The 23895-nt window shown below is 43.3% G+C and overlaps 1 protein-coding gene across 3 annotated transcripts in view; it reads right to left on the bottom strand.

The window, feature by feature from the left end:
• The window catches only part of Ralgapa2 (Ral GTPase activating protein catalytic subunit alpha 2), a 271244-nt gene that overhangs the window by 12021 nt on the left and 235328 nt on the right, over nt 1-23895 (bottom strand). For all 3 annotated transcript variants that reach the window (XM_085696826.2, XM_085696824.2, XM_048455526.3), the window contains one exon: nt 8402-8523. In XM_085696826.2, coding sequence (XP_085552952.1) covers nt 8402-8523 — 122 coding nt within the window. The remainder of the gene's footprint in view (nt 1-8401; nt 8524-23895) is intronic.

The following is a 23895-nucleotide window of genomic DNA, read 5'->3' as shown; positions in this document are numbered from 1 at the left end:
TGAGTGAGACATGACTGCAGGAATTTTGGCCATACATCCTTGTTCTTCTGGGTTACCCAGTCATTGGTTTTCTCTGTGTTGGCCATAGCTATTTATGTAACTCTTCAAGGCCAGAGTGAGGTGAATGATTTCAGATCATAGACCTGCCTGTCTCAGGCTCACCTTCCTCTACCTGCAGCACCTTCCCATATAAAGACAGGTGCTGCCAAATTCCTTCCACCTGGGTACCCAAAGTGCAGGATTCTATTCCATGGTACTGTGGTGAGGAACACAGTGCAGCCATAGCAAATTTTCAGGAGGGATGCCTGCACTAATCACAGGATCACAGGCCTGCTGTGTGCCAGGTGAAGATAGAGTGAATGAGGTCTTATCTAACTTACCCTTGCTTCCAATGTACAGTTTCTCCATGGAAGCCAGACTGAGCCTTTCAATCTTTGATCATATCTTGTCATCCTGCCTCTCCACTAGCTGTCTGTCTCACTAGATAGCAGTCCCAAGTCTTCCCTGTACCTGTAGGGTGTCTCTGACCTTTTGAATCTCCATTCACTGCTGGCTTTATTCTTCCCAGCCCAGCCCCTCACTGCCTCCTCAAGTGTCAAGACTCCTACCAGTGAGGGTTTCCCCCTGGCTACTCTCTGCCTGGCTTCCACATGGGGCCCATTCCTCCACCTCCTTCCAGAGTTTACATCAGTGCTGCCTTCCCAGTGAGGTCTTTGCTGACCTGTTTAAATGTGCACTTCCACACTGCCATAGTTTTTTTCTCAGCACATCCCCTCACCCACCCACCTGCCAGCTTTTCTAGCACTGAGGAGCTCCTTTGTTCTCCCCTATCTGGGAGGCAGCCTCAAGGAAAGCAGAGCCTCTTCTGCTTTGCCCACTTCTAGGCCTCTCCAACTAAGTCCTTAGGACACTCACGGGTGTGGAGTGACTATCTGAAGACCCTACCCTGTGGGGTTTGTGAGATGCTCTGGGGAATGATGCTGTTGGTCTACCAACTGGTTGAGCTGCAAGAGAGGTATGGGTATCACCAGGATACTAGGCTGGCCAGAATTTCAGCACCTCATTGTGGCCTCCAGCAGGTGTATGTATGGGGTGGGGGGGGTACAAGAAGGTGGAGGTCATCTGGGATTTTATCATTTTATAACCTTTAAGTGGCAAGAAAATAGGCTTTTTGTTATTCTTTCTCTGCCATAATGCTGTGAACCCTCTTCTGTGCCAAAAATTCAATGCTGGCCATTTTATTGCTATAAGTCTTTCTCCTTCCCTCCTTCTCTCCCTCCCATCTATCCATCCTCCTGCAATACTGACTGGCATGTTTCCCATCTTCAAAACATTTTTTTCCATTTAGTCTTTTGTGTAGCTTTAAGAGAAAATTCACAGGCCTCCCCCCACCCCGCCCTGGACGTTACCCTGAGCACCCCTGAAAAGGATAGCATAAAACATTCCTTCTATCCAACAGGAGACACCAATGCCAGCACAAGAGCTTCATTTGGCCTTGCTTTAGTTTGCTCTTTGCTAAGTGGAAATCTGAGCAAAATCACTGAATCTTCCAGGAAGCCCCAGCTGCTAAGGCTGCACATGGACCACCTGCGAGGCCAGATTGACGTGAATGCCACAATTGCCATTCAAAGAATGTGAACCTGGGTGTCCCAAACCCTGGGCTTGTCTTGGTCAAACTCTAAAGGCTATTTTGAATAAGCTTTAATAAAGATTCATTTCCAAAACTCTGCATGAGAAAGATTCTTGGTACCTGCTGGCCATCCCTTGGTAACTGTTTCAGTGTCCCCTGAGTCATAATTAGCAGTTAGGCGGGAAAGAGATGCCACCTGCACATAAAACCCTGGAAGGCCAGGAAAGCCGGATTGACTGACTACAGTATCTTACAGGAGAGAGACACTTGGAGGTGCTTCCACCGTGCCTCCAACAGTTTCTAGACAACTCTAATATGTCAGTTCCCTTCCCATTCTCAGAAGCTGTGGACTCAAGTCTGATCACTGGCCAGGGTCAGGACGGACCACGAGTCTGCATTCTCTTGGCTCTTCCTTCATTTGCTCATCCATCCTGGTCTTGCAGAAGGGCTTTTAGTTTTCAGGCATCCTAGGTCTTGGCCGATGTTGCAAAGGCAAAAACTGGATACTTAACGGGTGGTGGAGGACACAGGAGGCAAGCCCCTGTTCCATAAGACCATAAGACAGATGGCACTCCATCTCAGGGGAGTCTCAGCGTAAGTGGCCCAAGTCACTGGCGAGCAAGGCCATTTTCACTTGCAGTCACATTCTGCTATAACTAATCTAGGGTCACCCTCCCCCGCCTTTGGATACAGATCCTTCATGAACATATTTCTCCCTTAATACTTCATTCTCCACAAAGGAAGAGACACAGGCCTTCTAAAGGTTCCCAGAACCTGTGTGTATCCTTAAATACTCTTCACAGGTCTGCTCAGTGGAGCAGCCTGTGGAAGGCAGAGCCATGTCAGAGATGTCACATTTGACAGGCCACAGCATCACTTTCTAGCTGACCAAATGGAAAAATATGTCTCACCTCTGCTTGTCTCCCAGAGCAACAGCAGGAGAGTAACAGAGTGTTAAAAGGATATAGGGATGAATAAGCACAAAGCAAAGTGTGGTGCCAACCAGAGCTATAGAGAGTTCTCTCTAAAACCCTCAGCACCACTTACAAAAGCACCCAGAATCAAGTTTCAGTTATTCAGAACTGCACTATCCAGCCTGGGGATTAACCTGACTCCTGGCTTCCCCCTTCTCCCCACACCAGGCTTTGACCATATTGCTTGTCACTGACCCACTTTTCCTAAGAGATCGAGAATGGCGAAGGCAGGTAAAATGTAATTATAGGTGTTTGTTTTGCATATTGCATCAGACCCAACACATCTGTGATCTAGAGACACACCTGTACCACTTAAAGCAACAGCCTGACTTCTTTCTTCCCTGCTTACTATTTTATTCCTGCCACATGTATTATAAGAAAGAGATGACATGCATTATTCTTTAAAGAATTTATAACCCACTTTGGATAAATGCTTACATGTGCTCATGTGTGCTTGCACATACGCACACACACTACAGAGTTATGTGTGCTAAAAAAAATCGAGACAGAAATGCAGATGCTCCTATACTTGTAAGAGTTACATAAATCCATTGTAAATTGATCACACTGAAAATCCATTGGTTTTGCGGAGGAGCCAAGCTGGGTCTGGGTGGTGAGATTAAGAGTGGCTAGGAAACTTTCTATCAGTATCTTCTCACCTTCAAGAATACATCTATAAATTACAAGACAAAAGTAAAAGGGTCAGCACTGAGCTGGCTGTGTGGAAGGGATCTAGGCTAGGGCCAGATGGGATTTTTGGGATGAGGGTAGTTATCTATCTGACGAATACATAACATTTTGACCAGGGACAGCCAACTGCGATGAGGGTATAACTTGGGTTGGTTGTGAGCTCTTGAGTAGACATGACATAAGAGAATGTATGTTTAAGGAAAATTTCTGGTTCTCTATATGTAATTCTCAAATTTAATTCTGGGTTTTAATTTCAACAGCAAACCGCTACTGCTTGATTTATGGAACCATCAGCACAAGGTAGACACTGGGATGGCATGCTTATGTGTGAAATGAGAAGTAAGGGTTATGTTTTCCAACTTGTATGCAATCTTTGGTTGTTCATTCATGATTTGTGCTTCAGCTTAGTCAAAACTATTAAGGAGAGGCTACACCTGATATTTCTGAAGATTTCTCTACCTCCACATTTTATGATGTTCTTTCCTAGGCTATGATAGGTTTCCCTATAGGCTAGCTAGGTTTCCCTAGGCTATGATAAAATTAAATATCTAAGAAGTATAAACTGTGCTATCAATCTAAGCCTTACTAAGACCATTTTAACAGGGATAGAGGAAAGGAGAAGGAGAAAAATAATGAATACTGACTGAATGAATATACAGGGGGATTACCCTTTCAATCAACATTAAAGGGTTGGCAGATCAAGATTGGGGTTTACCTGCTTCTGGAGGCTAACTTATTAACTGCCCAGTAGAATATTCCTTCCAGTATCTGTATGTAGAATGATAAGCCTGCAAGATGCTGGTATAATGAACACACATGCATGGAAGCTGGTGGAGCTTCACCCCCTTAGGGCACAACCAGTGACCTACAGAACTAGCACAGCATCTACATGCCAGGTTCCCTTTGGGGCTGGGGTGCGACAGAATGTGCTGTCTGCAGCTTTGTGGATTTATTTCATTAGCTGCCATCAAGTGGCCCTGATAGCACCAGGTAAGCGTCTATAAGTATAATGTCTAAAGTTGTAATGAACAGCAGAAAAGAAAGACAAAAGTCTATTATATAAAACAGATGAACACAATACTCCTTTCCAAGGGGCCATCTAGGCACACATCTGAGAAAGAGGAAAGTTTGCAGCTTTGGATGGTGACAGCATCTTAAGACTGGCCCAGACTAATCTGGTTTAAGCCCCAAATATGACCTACATTCAAGCAACAAATAGTGGATCAAAATCAGGGTGACACATTTCTCTCACTTGCTTTTTATCCTGGAGCCTTTACAACCTACCTGTCATGAAGGAGAAAGTACTGCTGGCTGGGTCCTGGAGTAATCAAGGGCTGTGTTTTTGAGGCTAACAAATAAACAAAGACCTGTGCTCCCTCTGCTGGCCCTCCACAGCAATATTGAAGTGGGCAGGAGTCACAAACAGTGTTGGCATCTCAAACAAACACTAGTCAATCCAGAGATACTGAGAACAAATCTCCTTGAACTTGGTTTTAGACATTTCTCAAGATAAAAACATACTCTTACCAACTTCTGACCAAGGCACCAATTCTGAAAGTTGGATATTACAAGAGTAATACCTGCTGTATGTCAATTGACAAATGGCTAGCTGTGACCACAATAGTCATTTTTGGATTCATTTATCAACAGACATAAGTGGATTCCTCCAAGATTTTAAGGTCCAGACACAATCTTTAGAGTAGGTCCAGGAAACAAAACAAGACAAACAAAAACCCAAAACAAAACACCCCAAAAAACAACAAAAAACAAACATGCAAACAATAACAACAACACACTAACAAGGAAACCCCTATGCAAGCCCAAACAAGTTTCTTTCCCCCTTTTTGTTCAGTAAGAGCAGCTCCCAAAGGTAAAGATTTACACTACATCCCTTTGGATAATGTCAAACATCAGACTGGATTCTCCAAGTCATTAGCATGCAGAAGAATGACCTCATGGTGAACAGATGCACTTGGCTGTGAGCTGCAGTGATTACATCAGTCCCTCCCCAGCACTCGAGGGTGCCCATTCCTGTTAACCCTTTACAGGCCTCTCTGCTGGTCCCCTTCTTTGAGAACATGAAAACACAAACTTAGTCCTCTATTACCACAGCTGTGTGGGTTAAAAGAATATAAATATGCATGCATAAAACATATAGATGTTAATATTGGCTATCTTTTAGATTATTTACTGTTTGTCAGTAAGGGAAGGAACCAAAAGGCAAACCACAGGCCAGGTTAGGTAAAAAAAAAAAAAAAAAGGCATCCAAATACCATTCATACAGAATATTATTAGTGCAAGCAATAGATGCAACAGATACAAGGGGCTCCTTTAAAATTGCATTTCTAATTGGGAGATGAATCCTCTTTGAAAAGTCCTTGTCAGAAGTTGAACTCATATATTAGACCTGTGCCCCTATTCAGAGCTCACAGTGCATCATGGACAGACGTGTACACATTTGGGTGCTCTGGCCCCTAGGGTTCCATGGCTAGCGAGTGTGGGAGGCACAGACATTTCCCATCAGTAGTGTCTCTGGCCATGCTTACCTGGCACATTTTCCTCTCTTTAGAGGTGTGCTGCCTTCTGGATGTGCTGCACTGTACAGTTCAGGTGGTTTCCTGAAAGCTAAAGTCCCTTGCTGGAGGATACAAACAAAGCCTAGGAAAATCTGTGTGTATGTATACAAGGAGCCCAAGGCCCTGCTTTGATGACACTGATGACCATAGAGGATCTGGCTAGGCCCTGTGTGCACTGTGGGAGCTTAAGCAGTTCAGGGTCAATTTTTCCAGTTGGTTTGTTGTTTGAAAGAGCAGGCTTCACCTCAGTTTCTGAGTGTAAGTTGGCAGGGCTGCGCTCATGTGGCTTTACTGTGCTTGTACCCAGAAATGAAAGTCACTGTGAATCAGTGGAAAGTGTTCCTCTCTGGGAAAGCAGAGGCAGGGGTGGGAATTCTGCAGAAGTGAAGTCTGCATATAAGCCAGGAAGTTACAGCTCTGAGGTGGGACCTGTGTATTGGGCTGATGAACCCCATCCTCACTGTACTGCCCCCACACTGAGGTTCAGATAGACTATTTTTAGTTCTGTGCAGGGCAGACAGAAGCTGTGAACTCCAGGAAATGTGAGGCTGATGTTGACTGATCTGAAAGAAGGACGAACCACGTTTATTCTGGTGTCCATATTAGGTTTCCTGCCCCATGTATAAAAGTTCTAATACCTGCCCTGACGAGTTGTCAGAAATTTTGTTAAGTATTTTTTTTAAAGACATTCTCCAAAAAACCCATTAACCACCCTCCCACAAATGCTCCTATAGTCTCACTTAAGCTGTTACTAGGAACTGAATCTGAACTGGTTTGAATAATGGTGAACTTTATTTATACGGAGAGTAAAATATACATAGAAAATAACACCTGTCATTGTCTCAACAACATCGATCATCATCAACCTTAAAAATAAAAGTTAAGAAATTTAAATATTTAGCTATTATTTCATATTTTTCTTTTATTCTTAAGAAATCAGATTTTTTTCTTTAAAGTTGAAAACAAAAACAAAAGCCTGCACTGGGAAACCGGTCCCAGGGCCTGCAGAGGATGAGAAGGGCGTGAATGGAGCACTGCAGTCAGCATCAGCTTCCTTGTGTTCTTTCATGAAAAATCACACAACTTTAAACCTCTAGCAGACTGGGTACGAAATCTTCATTTCCCTCGAAACAGATTTTTTTTTTTTTGTCTTAGACAGAATGCTGGCAGAGTGTATAAAAGAATTCAACTCACAGCTGTTCTACTTTTTTAATGCAGGAAACATTAATCAAAGCTTTAAGTTATAAGCCTTCCTCATGTTGCTCAGTATCCCAGTTCAACAAAGATCAATAGAGGCCATCCCTGTGTTTCTCTCGCCTCACCAGGAAGCAGAGGCGTGATTATGTAAATGGGGCTCCGCACCTCGGCCAGCTTGCTTATCTCCCAAGCCTTCTGCCTGCTGCTCCTGGCTCCCCATGCAAGTGCCTGCCTCTCTCTCTTATCTCCCAACAAAGCTCCAAGAGGCACGGACTGAAGCCAGCGATGTTAAACAATGACGCATGGCTGATTTTATTTGTAAGTGATTTATTTCACTGAATTTGATTTTTTTCACTTTGTGTGTAAGATATTTGTTAACAAGTCAGCACAGGAGAAGCAAGGCTGTGCTCAGAAGCAATTAGCACGGGCTAGAAATCTATTAAGCATCCTTACAGCTATGCTGAACCAGGGAGGGTGAAAGAAGCCCTTGTTGAGAATTTCAACATGTGGAGACTAAATAGCCACCTACTCTCTGACAGGCAATTCATCTGTAACAACATGCAAAAATGCACAAGTAATAATTTTATTCTTTGACAAAAAAATCCCATATCAAAATACCAACAATTTAATAATCATGCCAATAATTTAAGTGGCAGTACGTATTTTTTCAAACTGACAATATTATATAAAGATAGTGTGTGTCTAAAAATGAGGAAATCCATGAAAAATTCTGCAGTTCCACTGGCCTACTAAATGAAAACCATTATAAGCTACTTTCTAAAGGCTCCACACCAGGTGCTGCTCTGGTTGGTGGCTTGTCCGCATGACACCAACCACTCCAGAGAGCAGCGTGCACGCGGCACTCTGTAATGATGGGCCTGGGGACACTGTCCTTCCATGTCTCCGGCATTAATCCCTGACCCTCGTATCTCAGCGGCATAATCCCCATTTAGCATTAGTAGCAACGGCTTCAACTGTGAGAACTCTTTTTTTGATAAGTACGCAGTGATTTGGGCATCGCTTTTAAACAACATATTCCCAGCTCAGCAAGAAACCCACACTCCTGAATGAACTGGAGCACATTATTGAGAAAAAGTTCATTAACCTTGCTAGATTCGAGGGTTAACAGGATAGCTGAAGAAAGGGACACAGCGAACAGCTCGGATACAAAACAAATTAAAATGAATGTCATCATTCCTTTTGAAATTCATTAGTTGATTCAGAGGGTGAATGTTCTTCTTAAATTTGCAAGCATTTATCTGTGAAAAACAGGTGTACATCTGCTACTCAAATGCATCTTAAGCGGGAGGGAGGAGAATAAAGTAGACACTCACCCGTTCCACTGAGAGAGTAGCTGGGAGAGGGAGAAAAGACTTGAGCTGCGAAATCCTCAAATGTCATGACTTCCCGGTGGTTCTGAATTATCGCTTCCAGATACAGAGCTCGCTCTTCGTAGCTGCAGTGATTGGTTAAGGAGACAAACGCACGTGCAAATGGCATGCGGAGTGACGGGCAATTTGTTCTAAATGCAGTTAGTTACTAGGCCTTCCCCATTTTGTGTGAAAACCTATCTTGGAAACTCTTTAGCTTTCTGCCAGAGTGTTAGATATTTATCACACATAATAGTGAGATGCTAGTTTTAGGGCCTAGATTTCTTTTGGGCTTCAACTATATCCAACAGTAATATCATTAAAAAATACGTGCACCAAAAGTTACAGGATTATTTCAAAGCACTACATTATCTCTAAGGCTGACTTAAACAAGAACAAGAGAGGTGGGTGACTGTGACAACGTTGCGGTGGCATGATGTGGCAGCCTTCGTCTTCACTCTCCAACTGGGCCAGTGAGAACTCTCAGCCTAACAACACAGGGAACTGATATTGTAAGAGCTGGCTACATCTTTCAACAAAAGTAAGAAAACGAACGTTATTAGAAAGAGAAGGCTGGAACCATATTCTGCAAGGGCATCATAGCCTCTGGCCAGGGTAAGGAATGAGTATTAGAAAATAAGAATGGATGTGGAGGGTGTAGCAAATGCTGTACAATACAATTGCAAAAAAAGAAAGAAAGAAAGAAAGAAAGGAAAAGAGAGAGAAACCATTGCCTTCTAATTAAAGCTGCAGCCTGGAACACACAACATTCAAATGTGTAATCAAAAACCAGTCACCAATAAAACTTACAAGCGTAACACGCTGAAGCAACTTTCCAGCTGTCTTAATAGGACCCCTGCGTGTGGCAGCCTTTCACAGGGCAGAAAGCAAATCTTCCCCTTTGTGTGAGCTTCTGTTTCCTCTGAAGGTGAATCATGCACTCCCAATAACAGGAAACGTCAGAATGATCTGACAATGAATGGAGGTGCTGCACATGTAACTTTAGGAATTAACACTCGGGGAAGCTGGCATGATGTCTCATTTCCCCCTTCCTCATTATTGATGCAAAAGTTAAAGGATGTGTTTTGAGTATTTTGAAAATTGTGCCATTTCTTCATGACCACAAAACCCAGGGAAGGCAGATTCCTATTGGTTTGTTATCTGGGGCTGCTAAGAAAAAAACATGATTCTGTATATACTAGTAACAATCCATGTATCTTAAAACAATCTTTTTAAGTTGTTCACTTGGAAAATTTAAGCTGGGAACAATTACACATCTTGTTTTTAAACTAGGGACACTCTTCTATTTTCTTTTGGCAAGGCCTTGGTGCTGATTTCTGGATGTCGGCTCGCTCTCCCCATTCCTTTATATCTTCGGGGAATGGTGTCACACTGGGAGGGGACAAGAGTCATTCTGGAACAGTGCTGAATTACCTGGTAGCCACGTGTGACTATCAAAATTGAAATGTTCATTGACTGAAATGCAAAAGGAACAACTGCACTTCTCTGCCCCACTCCATATATTTCAAGCATCCAATAGTCACAAGAGCTGGGGGGTTACTAAGCAGACACAGGACGTGTGTACAACGGTAGAAAGTAATATCAGGATCTGCTTCGTGCTAGAAGTTCCCTTTAAGCTTGCTCCACACAACTCTTTTTTAAAAAAAATAAAGAAAATCTATTGGAAGCTTGAAGTGGCCCTTCTGAAGATTTATGATTTTTTTTCTATGGATGGTCACAACAGCCTCAGGCCTGGGCAGCATGCTCCAGAGCTGGCTCCTGGGCCGTGGGTTGAACTCCTGGTGACTTGCCTTAATGAACAGGCTGCCAAACTTCCTCAGTGAGAGGCGCCTGCTCAGGCCCAATTCTAGAGGGATCCACTAATGCCATTCACGTCTCATTATGAGCATGCTCATTCTGCACAGCACTTGGCTGTCACCGCAGAGCGGCCCTCCGTGTATGGCCCCAGCGAGCCACTGGTCCGGGGAACAGCAGGACGTTAGGCCTGAGTGGCCGTCTGGCGAACAGGCCCTCTCACACTAAGCTGGCACGTGCTGGCCCAGCAGGGGCTGAGCCAGGCGTGACAAATTACTCAAAGAGCTGAGCTAAACTTATGGCTGACAACCACCTGAGCCTTCAGACTGCTGTGGCCCACTGTCAATGCTCAATTCACGGCTCCCCCCTTTCAGTACAGGCTGCTTGTGGGCCTGGCTTAGAGCAGACATGTCCCTCTAAAGACCTGTCACACTCTGCCTAAGTATCATCCTCTGTTTCCTGAAAGGTCCCACTGTGTCCAACACATCCCCATACAGAGCTGGGAACAACGGTGAACAACACAGAAATGTGTGTTCCCTTTGCTAGATTCTCCACGGAAGACTTCTCTGGAAAGTAACCTTGTTAATCAAACTCACAATCAAAGCTACAGGACTGCTGAACACAGATCCCAGGTGGCTGCCCATCATCTGCATCCTAGATGACACCATCCAGCTGTCAAGAGGCTGGTCCCTGTCATGACTGAGAGATCTGGGCTCTTAGGAGGAGGCCTAGCAATGCACTCGCAGGGGGCAGGCATCACGTTTTGAGATTCTCCCACTCTGTGAAGGATTATGGTCTGACTCTTGTACCACAGAGCTACAGACAATAGAGAGAACCAAAAGGGCTTCAGAACTGAATACAGAAGGAGGAAATGATGCTTCACAGAAGGTTCCCAATCTTGCCATTCAGGCCCTAGACTGTCACTGTCACACACACTCTCCATCCCTCTCAGCAGTGTTAACTGGCTTTAAACTGGGTGTTGTCATTTAGACAAACATCTATGGGGGTTGGGTAAGACTAAGAGACATCAAATGCAACTCACTTGGGTCCAAGCCAGAGCATGTTAAACACCATGACAAAGAGAAAGCAAATATGACCCCAGCTTGGACAGCACTTCGAACAGCTAAAAACACATGAATGCCCCAAACCATTTGTTTAGTAGTCTTCGCAAAAACACCCTGGTTTATTTATTTGTGTATGGTGTATATATGCATACCTGTGATGTGTATATGATTATGTGATGGTACACGCATGCATGAGAGTACATGATCCTATATGTGGACAGCAGAGGTCTTGTCAAACATCTTAATTGCTCTTAACATTAGTTTCTGAGACCTAAAACTTGCTACTTTGACTAAATTGGCTGGCCAGTGAGCCCTCAGATCTGTTTGTCTCTGTGCCCCATCAAACACTGCGATTTCAGACCCATGCTGCTGTGTCCAGCTTTTAGGTGGGCACTGGGATCTGAACTCAGGTCCTCATGTTTACACAATAAACACTTTACCCTGAAGATCAGATCCAGTACTGGATGCACTGGAACTCTGCAAGGGTGAATTGGAGCAGTGTTGTCTGACACTTATTATCCTCAGAGCTTAAAAAAACCATAACAATAATAACAATAGACATCAAAATGACTGCAAGACCATCCTCAGGCATATGCATGTGGCTGATGAGGCTCTGAGCCATAAACCCGACACCCATTTTAATACTAGGCATTGCTCTTTGCTCTTCTAAAAGCACCCAAACACAAAACTTTAATTCTGTTCTGAACGATTACATCGCTAATATGAGAAAAATACTTTCAAAGGAGCACTTTTCTCCTTGATTACTCAACCCAAAGAACTTTCAAATTGTAAGCAGAAACCCATCTTGTATTTGCATTCCTTCTCTCTCTCCTCTCTTTCAGTGAGGTCTTACAATGTAGCCTCTCTTGGCCTGGAATTAGCCATCCTCCTGCCCCTATTTGCCAACGGCTGGGACTACAGCTGCTATGCCTGGCTGTATTTGAGTATCCTTTGCAAGCTTCTCCTACTATTTCACACACAAATCTCACAAGTTATTAATACTCCACTGAGATGTCTTCAGCAGTTATAATCAATACACCTCGCAGACTCTGCTGGGAATCCAACCCTATGTTTCCAACTTTTATTATTTGATATTTTAGAACAGCAGCAATGTGAAGGAAGGTGCTGGCTTTTGGTGAAAGGCTTAGGTTTTGCTTCTGGCCCTTTTCCTCACAAGATGGGTGACAGAGATACGCTGCTCCAACTTGCAGCTTTGGTTGTCTTAGAGATAAAAGGGGGATGTGGGTGAACTGATGGAATCCTACCTAGGAATCCTCTGCCCAGGATGCCCATGGAAAAGAGGCATGGTAAATATGCATGGCCTGCTCCTGCTCCCTTAGTGTGGGCTCATAGGTTCTGTTCAAGGATGAGCTGGGAGAACCTCTGGTTAGGATCTGCAGCAACCAAACTACATTACTGATTGGAAAACGATAAATGCTTTTTGATGTAACAGTTATCCCCTGGGTCTTTATACTCACTGGTCAGTACAGATGGGGAGTCAGTGCAGTCGCATGGTTTAGTATTCCATTGACTACAGAAATAGTATGTATTTTCTAGCATCCATAAATATTCAAAATAAAAGTGAGCATCCTGGTGGAAACGGAAGGCAGTATCTATCTTTCTTTATGCACTGAAGGAGGGAGCAGGATGGATTTTTTTTATGCTAGGAGTTGTAAAAGGCACACATTTGGGTGTTAGTGGGGACAGTGACTTAAAGAAAGCAGAAAGAGATGTGCTGTGTTCAGAGCTCTGGTTCCATGAACAGAACGGCATGGCTCTGTTCTCTGTTCAGAGCTTAACAGTCAGAAAGTCATGGGTGATGCTGGCAGATGGGAACCAAAGAGCTCAGGTCAAGGATGAACAAGAATGCCACCCATAAAGTGAGGGTCCTGCTCCAGTAATAGACCCTCTAAAAAGCTATGTCTATTCATGCTACTATGCGCCAAGAATGGCAAAAAGGATTGAATCTGGAGACGGTCAAAATATTACCTGTGTACATACATGGCCTGTATGTACAATTTCAACAGATAACCTGCTTAGAAAACCTTATCTAAAACAACTGCCATTTTTAAAACCCAAATCTACCTTCATTCAAGTATTTATTCAAGTAATGTGTACTGGGGCAGGGGGGCAGGTCAGCCCAGTGGTGGAGTGCTTGTTTAGTATGAAACAGGCTCTCAATACTCGTCCTCGCAACAGATTTAGAATTCTCACTAAGTACCCAAACTGGGCTCCTAGAACTAGGGCATGAGACCCAGATGCTTCACTCTCACCAGACGGCACACTGTTTGAAAGACACATTTGTAGAATAAGGCAAGCTGTCCTTACTGTAGTGCCAGGGAGGCAAGGGCGGCAGAACAGGTCAGGAATGTCTCTGAAGAGGTGGCAGGAAACAGCTACCCAGGTGCAGGGCAGGTGACTGGAATCCAGAGTGGGAAGAGAACTGCAGAAAGTCTGGGGACGATGGAACGACTCTGGGTCTGAATGGTTTCAGGGAAGAGGGCACGGTGGCCTCATTTCAGTATTCAGTGGCCCTAGGGAGAAGTGCACAAGTAAGGAAAATCTATGCATCTCTATGTTCAACCAATGGGCTGGACAAAAGTCTCAAAAATTCACTTATTCTCTGCACACCTCAGAAAGCATATATGGGGGCACGTGGCGTACATACATTTGAGCGAAGATGAAAAAACAGAAAAGGTGGGAGGAGTTGGGGACAGAACAGCCTGATAGGGGCCAAGGGCGTCACAGTTGGGATCAGAGGCCTTGACCTAATCCTTGACACTTCTGGGTACCTGCCAGGTGGGTTCAGGTGGCCATGCCTCACTCTAAATAAATGGATGAAATTCCACAATGAGCAGAATGGGAGTAGATGTAGTCATGTTCTAAAGCCATATAGCCTTTCCATAGAGAGTCTGTTTGTCTTTCAGTAGAATGCAAATTTCAATGCTAGGACTATTTAAGATTGCAAATACATGAATCATTCAATGTAAATGTCACAGCCTGGTGACATGAAGAGGAGACTTGACTGAATAATGCAATCGCATGAAGTGGATACTCTGGAAGAGGAAATGAAACACATGGAGGTATAAGATATTAGATTAGGTCTCCAGTTCTAATGATACTCTCCTGAAGGGGGGTAGTCCGCTACACCCATATAAGAAGAAAACACCCATATAACTCAGTTTAAGAGTAATTCTGAGGAAATGATAAGAACAAATGGAAATGGAGGGAAAGCAGATTTTCTTTGGGCTATTAAATTAGACTTTTGGAGGAGGTCTGCTCTCATAGCCCCAGGCCACCAGCAAAGGAACTGAGAGCTTCCTCTCAGGATCTGAGACACTCCTAGGGTGCTGTGGCTTTGGTTCACATTTCCATTAGACGTGATCAGTCCTGCTCTTCCCCGGGGACTGGCTGGAGTGGAACACATCTTTAATCACAGCCTTTTAACCATATCTGTCTTCTCTGCTTCTCCAGGAGCACCTTGCCTCCAATAAGTGAGAAAATGCCCTGTGACACCATCAATCAGAGTCTCACAGTAGCAAAAACATAACTGACAAGAAAATTAGTCATTCAGCGAATTTCCAGTCTCAAGAAAGTGCTGTCAGATTGGGTGAGAAACGACTCAACAGGCTACTTCGCTGATGAAACCCACTGGAGAAGGGCAGGATTAGCAGGAACGATTGACACCTGATAGTTCTGGGTGTTTGTGCCAATGGCTGATTTCTGGAAGGGGAGTCATTATCACTTGGATGGTTTCTCCTTCATAGGTTTCACTCATCCCAAAGATCTACAGAGGAAGCTAAAAATGTACTTTCTACCTTAATCACAGCAATGACCACTGGGACCTTTTGTCGGCATTTCGTATCCATGAACTGTTTGTTGACTAAGTGGAAGACAATTAGAAATGTACAAGCATCTGGAAATGCCTTGAGTCCTGTTTGTGGCAAAGCACAAAAAGGAAGACGATGAAACAGGAATACATGTGGACTTTCAGCTCTACCATCAGCCTGTAAAGGGAAAAATTACTAAATAAAATACACTGTAAGTATTATCCAGTAAAACATAATTTAACTGAATTATTTAATAATTACAAGTACTGTGATCTTGAGGATTAAAAGCCATTTCCATTTAGCCTACAAATTAGTTTATATCTAGGTTAAGTCTAAGAATAAAATGAACACTAGTGACACTTGTCTGGAGCACACATGAGGTTGAGGCAGGAGGATGAAAATTCAAGACCAGCCTGGGCCACAGAGTGAATTTGAGATGCTGCCTATGAATGGCCCCTAGACACTACAGAAATCATTATTATGATCCCAAATTCTCCACAGACTTCATTGATTTTTCATTTCTGAAAGCAACTTTAGGGAAATGGTTGCTTTGGGGGGATGTTTACAAAATTTGAGCTTTAGGGCTAGAGAGATGACTCAGAGGTTAAGGGCACTGACTGTCTTCCAAAGGTCCTGAGTTCAATTCCCAGCAACCACATGGTGGCTTATAACCATCCATAATGAGATCTGGTACCCTCTTCTGGCCTGCAGGTACATGCAGGCAGAATACTGTATACATAATAAATAAATAAATCTTTTTTTTTTTAAAAAAAAAAAAAGCTGGGCAGTGGTGGCACATGCCTTTAATCCCATATTAAATCTTGGGAGGCAGAGGCAAGAGGATCTCTGTGAGTTTGAGGCCAGCCTGGTCTACAAGAGCTAGTTCTAGGACAGGCTCCAAAACTACAGAGAAACTCTTACTCAAACAACCAAAACCAAAAACAAACAACCCCCCCCCCCCCTAAAACTAAAATTTGAGTGTAAAAGTTTTTCTTCCTTCTGTGCATTTAAAAATAATAAAGGTGAGAGCTGGAGAGAAGACTCAGTGGTTAGTGACTAGCTGTTCTTCCAGGGAGCCTGGGTTTATTTCCCAGTACTTACATGGTGGCTCACAACTACCTATAACTCCAGTTCCAGGGGATCCAATATCCTCTTCTAACGGATGAGTTTTCTGGGATAATATTCATGTTAATACTGAATTATCAGATAATAAGAATAAATTCCAAGAAAACTTAGGGGTTTACCAAATAATAGTAACCTAAAACAATGAGGTGATATACCTATGAAGGTCGCCAAGTGACCTTCAGCACACTCAGACAGTGCAGGGTGGTGTGCAGGGGTGTTTTTAACACCCGGCAGATAAATGGAGCTGCTGATCTGTCCCCCAAACTGAAACACATTACAGAGTCACCAGAGCAAGACAGTAACACTGCAGTTGTGGAACCAAGCTGGAAATCTGGGGGAATTCTAACATCACAGAGGTCCTCAGTATTTCAAACAGCAAAACGGCCGCCACATGCTGTTAAAGGAACTGATGCTATCCAAAACAGAACCTGTGGAAAATGTCAGCTATGGCAGGAGCCACACTGGGCGGAGAGAAGACCTGAACACCATGGCAGAGCACAGAGTACATCTTCATCGACAGTCCTAGTGCCAGCTACTCTGCTGTGGACATGCCTGACTTGACAGCCAAGATCTGCTCTGAGCAAGGTCAAAATGGCAGAGGAGAGTGAGATGGCATCTCATTGTGTTGGAAAAGCTCTTTCTTTACACCTTTGACATTTGACATGAGGTGTGTGTGGTGCGGGGTCAGGGGAGGATAACCAGAAAATGTAAGTGAGTTACTCAAATATATTGATGGGAATTTTGAAGCAGACGGGTCACTGAGGATGAAAGCCAGAGTCTTGCACAATCCCGGCAAAGGTGCTACAACTAATGCACAGCACAGCTTCTGTGGTAGAAAATGAGATGTCCTGCTCTTGAGCTTGGTCACAAAAATTCCCAGGGGCTGCTGGAATGGCGTTGGTTTCACAACAGACTCAATGGTGCTACGCCACACTGTCTGATGATCGTGGCTGGAGGCTGTGCAGGGAGTTCATTTAAACACAGTGAGACCCGAAGAATGAATATTGTGAGTGGAGTGGATGTTCTGGTGCCTCTGGAGCAGACACCAAGTGTTTCCTAACTCCCAGGTGAAGTTCCCTGCCCTGAAGACTTTGTAAGGTGGTTGTGCATCCCTGTAACACTTGTTTGGTGCTGAAGAAGGGACATTCTTTACCTTGATACCAAAGGAATTCTAGAAACAAAGTACAAGGCAGAGTCTGGCACAAAGCTTAGGTGCAGTTGACGGAGTATTCTGGAGACAAAAGGGCAGTGAACAGGATTCTTCCTCCTCTTTATTTTCTTCTTCCTTCTCCATCTTTTTGTACAGAGGATGGAACCAAGGGACCCTCTGTATGAGGGTCACACCCTTCTCTGAAGGGAAATACATTTTCAGGATGCTCTGTAGTAACCCATTCCAATGGGGAAAAGATCTGCTTTCAGTCCTTCAATTTAAGCCACGCTAAAGTCTGAGCACCAGAGGCCTTGGTAGGGGCACCTCAGCTGGTGTTGCACTAGTACCAGCTGGAATGGTCTGGTGCTTTTCCTGCCTGAGCGTGCTAGATGGGCGCTGTCTCATTTAATCCTAACTGAACCACCCCTTTCTGTAGCCTGTATTCTCCGGATCTTTTCACAGAGGAGACTGAAGGCCAAAAGTGGGGTGTTTTGTTCCAGACCTCTTAGATGCAACCAGCAGCTTGCCTTTCTAGTCTAGTCATGGTTTGCCTCTTGAGCTCAGAGGCTCCCTAACAAGAAAAAACCAGTGACATCACTGCTGACAGAAGGCCAGATCCACACAGCTATGTGCAAGATGGAGATATGGATAGATGTCCCTTTCTCACTTCTCCTATTCCAAGGAGAAAACGCAAAGTTAAGCACTAACTGTGCTACAGTGTTGGAACAGGCACAGCACACTGGCATGTGGCTCTCTTTGCAGGGTGGGTACTTTTGCAGCAGAGCAGTACGCTAGGCCTTCCATGGCACAGAGTCATACAAACTTCCTCTCACTCACTCTCTTCTTCCTTAGAGCCCTCGTCCAAGTCAGTCATCTTGCTGGACCCTAGGCCTGGCATCCGCATCCTGCATGCCAACCACAGGTTGTCAGATACAAAAACAATTTTCTGAGCAAACTCTAAGCAGACCTCGTCTAAGATGGACTATAACTGGAAGACCATGTCATGAGGTGCAGAGGCTTGGATCACACACCCGTGCAGCAACTCCGCCTCAGTTCAGTAGTGGTTTCTGAGCGCCTAAACATTTTAATTTTTCCTAAGTAATCCAGAGGGGAATACAGGAATGAGATTGTCCAATTGGAACAGAAGTCAAAGAGAAATTCTCTCCTGATGCCATACACTTTAAGAAGGACATGTTAGACCAAAAAAAAAAAAAATGACTGGTGATTACATCTTGGGTTTCTTTGTCATTATGTTCTAGGGTTTAGTCTCCTTAGCACTTGGATGAAAATTTTTTGTTTTTACATTTTGTATGTCAAATTCTCTGTCCAAAGTCCCATCCATCCTGACAAAAATATACTCTTAAAATATAACAGAAACAGCCCCAGACTCTGCTGAAGTAACAATTCTCACTGTTCTCTGGGACTTTCCACTTAAGCCTCATAGAGTCATTCGATATCATCTTCGTGACTAAAAATGTGACTGCAATATTATTACTTTAAATTATAATCAAATCATTCTCTTTCAGATTAAGATACTTACTCTTAGAAAAATAGCCAAATTGAATTAGATGTGTCTTTTCTTGATAGATCAAAAGCGGCTCCATTAAATCAGCAGTTTTCTATTAATGGCATGAGACATGGCCTAGATGAGCAAAATACCCTTTGGAGCCATCCTGTACTCATTCCCTACAGTTCACATGGAAAGTAGGATTGTATACCAAGTCCCCCAGCCATGCACCCACCCTGGCAGCTCATCCCAGGCACATATCCTCCCTCCTAATCTGTTTATTCTCCAAGTTACTGTGCCTGTGCACCACACAGCCACCCACCTGATATTTACTGAGTGCTTCCTGTAGATCTGTATTTTTCCTGAGATGTGAGGAAAGCATCTCCTTGTTCCTCAGCCCTCTCCTTAGTCTTGACTCTTATAATCCCCAACTGCACACGGGTTATAGGGTTTTAGAGCATTCTAAAGCATATTATGGTGAGATTACCTTATAATAATTCTATTCAGGGTGATATCTATCACAGAATAAATAAAAGACACAGTATTTATAAAGTAAGAAGTGTTGGCACAATGTTCTCCCATCTGTGAAGCCCTTCTGTAGCAATGAACTTATTGGACACTTCTGAAAACCTCGAACTACAGAAAAGAAAGGAATAGAATCCAAACAGTCCTGAGCTCACCCCACAAATAATGATCAGAGCCCAAACCTGAGCCTAGGCAAACTCAGTGGACAGATGCTGGCTGGACGGTTGGCTATACAGCCATTGGGCAAGCAGATTGCTCCCAGGGACTCTCCAAAGCTGGCCTATTCTTTCTATTGTGCTTTCTCAGTTTCATCTTTCAAGTTTCTTTTAGTTGGAAAAATTTGCAATGTGCAAACGTAAGTTAATTCTCCAACTATAATGTTTAGTACTGACAGGGGGAGAGACTGAGCAGCTCTACCCCTTCCCTTCTCTAGAACCAAAGTAGCACAAAGTAAATTGGCAATTTTTACAGCATATCTGGCATAAATGGTGCCTTCCTAGCTGAATTATTATCTGCATGATTGTCAAGAGAAGCCAGCATTTACAGTAATAAACTATATTAATTCAATGCTTTCCTTCATGCATCAAGGTTTAGGAAATTTAATGTGCTCATTAAAGATAAAGTTAGCTTGCTTATTTCTCGTCACATTTTGAAGAAAACTAGAAGAGAATGCTACAGTTTTACTAATTGATTATTTTGGTGGACATCTTCAGTGAAAATCATTTAGAACTATCAGATGTGGGTTATTAAGTCTCACCACCTACAGCACCGAAGACCAGAGCTTTCCCTTGCGAGACCCACTTGGCTTCTGAGCCACAATGAAATGCTGAGCACTATTAGGAATGGACTGACATCCTACAGCTGCTGTCTTCTGGGGTAACAGGGCTATGGAAAATGGTTATTTTTAATCAGGCATCACTTGGTGTCATTAAAACACAGTGAGGAGGGTACAATCATTGTGCAATGCCTCTGAACAAATGAACTGAACATTCAGGCTAAGAGTCCACAAGCCATTGTAAAGAGTAAAGTCAAAACCAGATTCCAGCCACAGGCATACACCTGTGTCTAAGCACAGTATCCTGTCAACAGAACACTGTCGGCTCACTAGGCAGTACTCTTTACAGTCAGCACACAGTTGGGTACAGTAGGAGTCGGGACCTAGAGGAGGGCTGAGGAGCAGCAGTGGGTGTTGGACTTTGTGGTGTTCCGGGTTAATTGGCATAACTGAATAGGAAAATAACTGGCAAGAGAAAAAAAAATGTGTGCTGGGAGTCCCAGTACAACACTGTAGAGGATAAGAGGCCAGGCTTGGGTCCAAGTGCCCATCAACCCCTGACTGTCTGGCTTGACGGCCTGGCCTTGGACACAGAATCATGGGCCCTGACAAGGAAGAGGTGGAAGATCTTCCCTTGATGGAAAGAGTGACATCAACCCTTGCCTCAGGCTCCAGCACTTCTAACAGGTGAGGAATGATTGCAGGGCAAATGACTTGTCAACTAAAAGCAGAGCGCAAGAACAAGAGTAAGATTCATTTTTAGCTGTGGAAGCCTGAGTCCCGCCTCTGGCAGACTCTAAACTGATCAAGCATGTCGATGACTTACTTGTTAGACTAATGTTTCTAACTGTCCGCACCCACCTCTGATGAAACTTAGAAATGTTACTTTGGAAATCCCCGTTGTATTTCTTCACTGCCCTCCAGACTTCCCATAGCTATGCTGACAGCACAGACGGGTTCTCACTCTTTTCCCTAAACATCCCACATGCAGTTTCACCTGGAATATGAAGTCCACAACACATGCTATGTGAACTCCAAGGATCAAAGAGACCATGTGAATGGTTCCTCACTCAGGAATGATTAGACTTGGGTTCATGGAGAACATAAAAGACATGTCACTCATGGTATCTACTTCCTCCCAGTCTGTAGCTGATATAGGTTGCCTTGCTGTTGACAAATAGGCTGAGTACTAAGAGAAGGGAGCTGGCTACATTTGGTGTGGTTGGGGGATGTGTGGAGCAGGGTTCTGAGACTCAATGGACTCCACACATACAGAGCAAACATGGTAGAGTAGGTTGGAGGGAAGGACTGGGGAGATAATGTAGGAAGCCATGCTTAAAAAAAGGGGGAACACAGGCTATCTTGGGAAGCCCAGGACCTGGGATTGCAGATATTCAGGTTAGACTGGGGGAAACACGGGTGAAACAGGAAGAAAGGTCTGGTAGCTAGGCACTGAGCTGAAGAGCAAGGGAACAGAATATAGAGTAGGGAGCTGCACAGAAAGCCCTAGAAACAGCTTAGTAGCTGCTTGCTAGAGGAGGACAGGATCTTAGCTAGGAAGGGATAATATCAACAAGTAGGAAGAGAAGAAACAATGAAAACTTAATCATGTGCCTCACTTGATTTAAGTAATTTAAGTAATTTTACACATGAGTTATTATAAAGTTATTCTTGAGAGAGAAGGATTAAAAAATTTGTGTGGTGACTACAGGTAAGAATGATAGGTGTTTCAAAATTGCCTGAAAAGCTGATTTAAAAAAAAAAAGTTCTCACAAGGAACCAGCAGCACAAATAGTGATGAATATGCTAACTACTTTAACTTTACATTAACCTCACACAAGGTTATGATTTGTCAGTTAAAAAAAAATTAAAAAAAGGAGGGTTTATAAACCTTAGGCTAGCCTGGGATATATGACAATATTCAAAAATAAATAAATGAATAAGTAAAATGCTCATGATTTTGTGTGTGACATACTTGAAATAATGGCCTGTAATTGTGTCAGGTACAGCAGAAAGAGAGAACATAAACCTCTGAGTACAATGGAACTTTCTAGAGCATGTCTGTGTTTTGGGTGTTTTCTCTCTTTGAAATTCAAATAAAAGCTGTGTAGTTGTTAATAAGCTAATATCTGCTGATTTTTCCTGCACAGACTTAATAGGAGCGACAAATGGGCTTCCTGTCTTTTAATTTGTGATTATTAATACAAGGTCATTGAAATAATTCTTTATTTCCCTCCCTCTCCCCTTTTCTGTGCTGCTGAATAATGAATCCAGGGCTTGCATATGCTAAGGAAATACACACCTTTATTATTATTATTATGTGTTTTAAGGTGGTGAGAGAGCTCATAAGGGCTGTAAAAAGAAACACCTTTGAGCAGGAGGGTTCAGAGCTTCTCCCTGTCAGAATTCAGCAGAACAAGCCACTTTCTGTGATGAAGGAACCACTACAGGACATAATACCCAGGTCAATTTTCTGCAGAGATGAGTTTCCAAATGTGATTGTCTCATTGTACCCGTTGATCTGTTATGAGTGACTACCAGAGTTTTGGTGATTATAATTAGCTGGTTGGTGCCATAAGCCAGGTGATCACCATGGATGAAGTAACTGGTGAAAAGGTCAAAAGTTAGCAATCACCACAACCATGAGCTTTATGACAATAGTCATCTTCCTTCAGCAGAGCAAGGCACATCTGCACAAAAAAGATGATTTTTAATAATGATTTTCTATACAAATAGCACCAATAAGCTGCCTTATGAAGTTAAAATATTTTTAGATGGGCAGAACTGTAAATATTCACATATGTAGCATATTCAAAGCAAGGTCTTGTTAATTTATTTCAACATTAATGTACTCTCTCCTAAGTCTATTCAGTACATGAAAGATGGAAAATGAAATCACCTGCTAAATGCTTGGATGTTATTTGGGAATGAAGGCAACAGTCACAAGGACCTTAGACCTGAGGCTCTTTCTGTTTACCATGTAATAGGTAAGTGATAAAACATCTTGAAAATGCAGTGAGTGCTCACAGAATCTAGGCCAAATAGAAAGGACGTGTTCCTGTGTGTGTGTGTGTGTGTGTGTGTGTGTGTGTGCTTGCCCTGGCTTGAACTCAAGGGACAAGGAAAAGGTTAAGCTTATGGGCAGCATTTTTGGAAACTTCATCCCCAAATCCCAGAAATATTAAAGACTTAAAATGGGGGAATGATTCACTAGGTTAAAAAGAAAACTGTTGGGTTTTGATGTCCAAAATTTAACCTAGTATCAGAGAGTCATGGGTTACTTTGAAAAGCTTAGTGAGCCCCAGGCATCTTTCCCTCAGCATTTGTCTATGGCCACAATTTCTCTGGCTGGCATTTCTCCTTTGTCTTCTAAGCCCCTGGCCACATACTCACCATGAAACAAAACAGCTTCCTTTTAAACACTGCTTGTAAACCCTTCAAATAAAGCCCTATCAGACTCAGAAGGCTACTGAAGTGATGGAGGATGGTTAACTGTCTATGTGTTACTTTCATTGGTTAATAAAGAAACTGCCTTGGCCTTTTTGACTTAGATGGGTGGAGTAGACAGAACAGAATTGTGGGAGAAAGAAAGCAGAGGCAGGCAGACGTCATGCAGCTAGCCCCCAGGTCAGACATGCTGAATATTTCCTGGTAAGTCACCACCTCG

This window comes from Myodes glareolus, chromosome 10, assembly GCF_982192425.1.
Source record: "Myodes glareolus chromosome 10, mMyoGla1.1, whole genome shotgun sequence".
Classification (NCBI taxonomy): domain Eukaryota; kingdom Metazoa; phylum Chordata; class Mammalia; order Rodentia; family Cricetidae; genus Myodes; species Myodes glareolus.
This window is presented reverse-complemented; position numbering and strand designations above follow the sequence as displayed.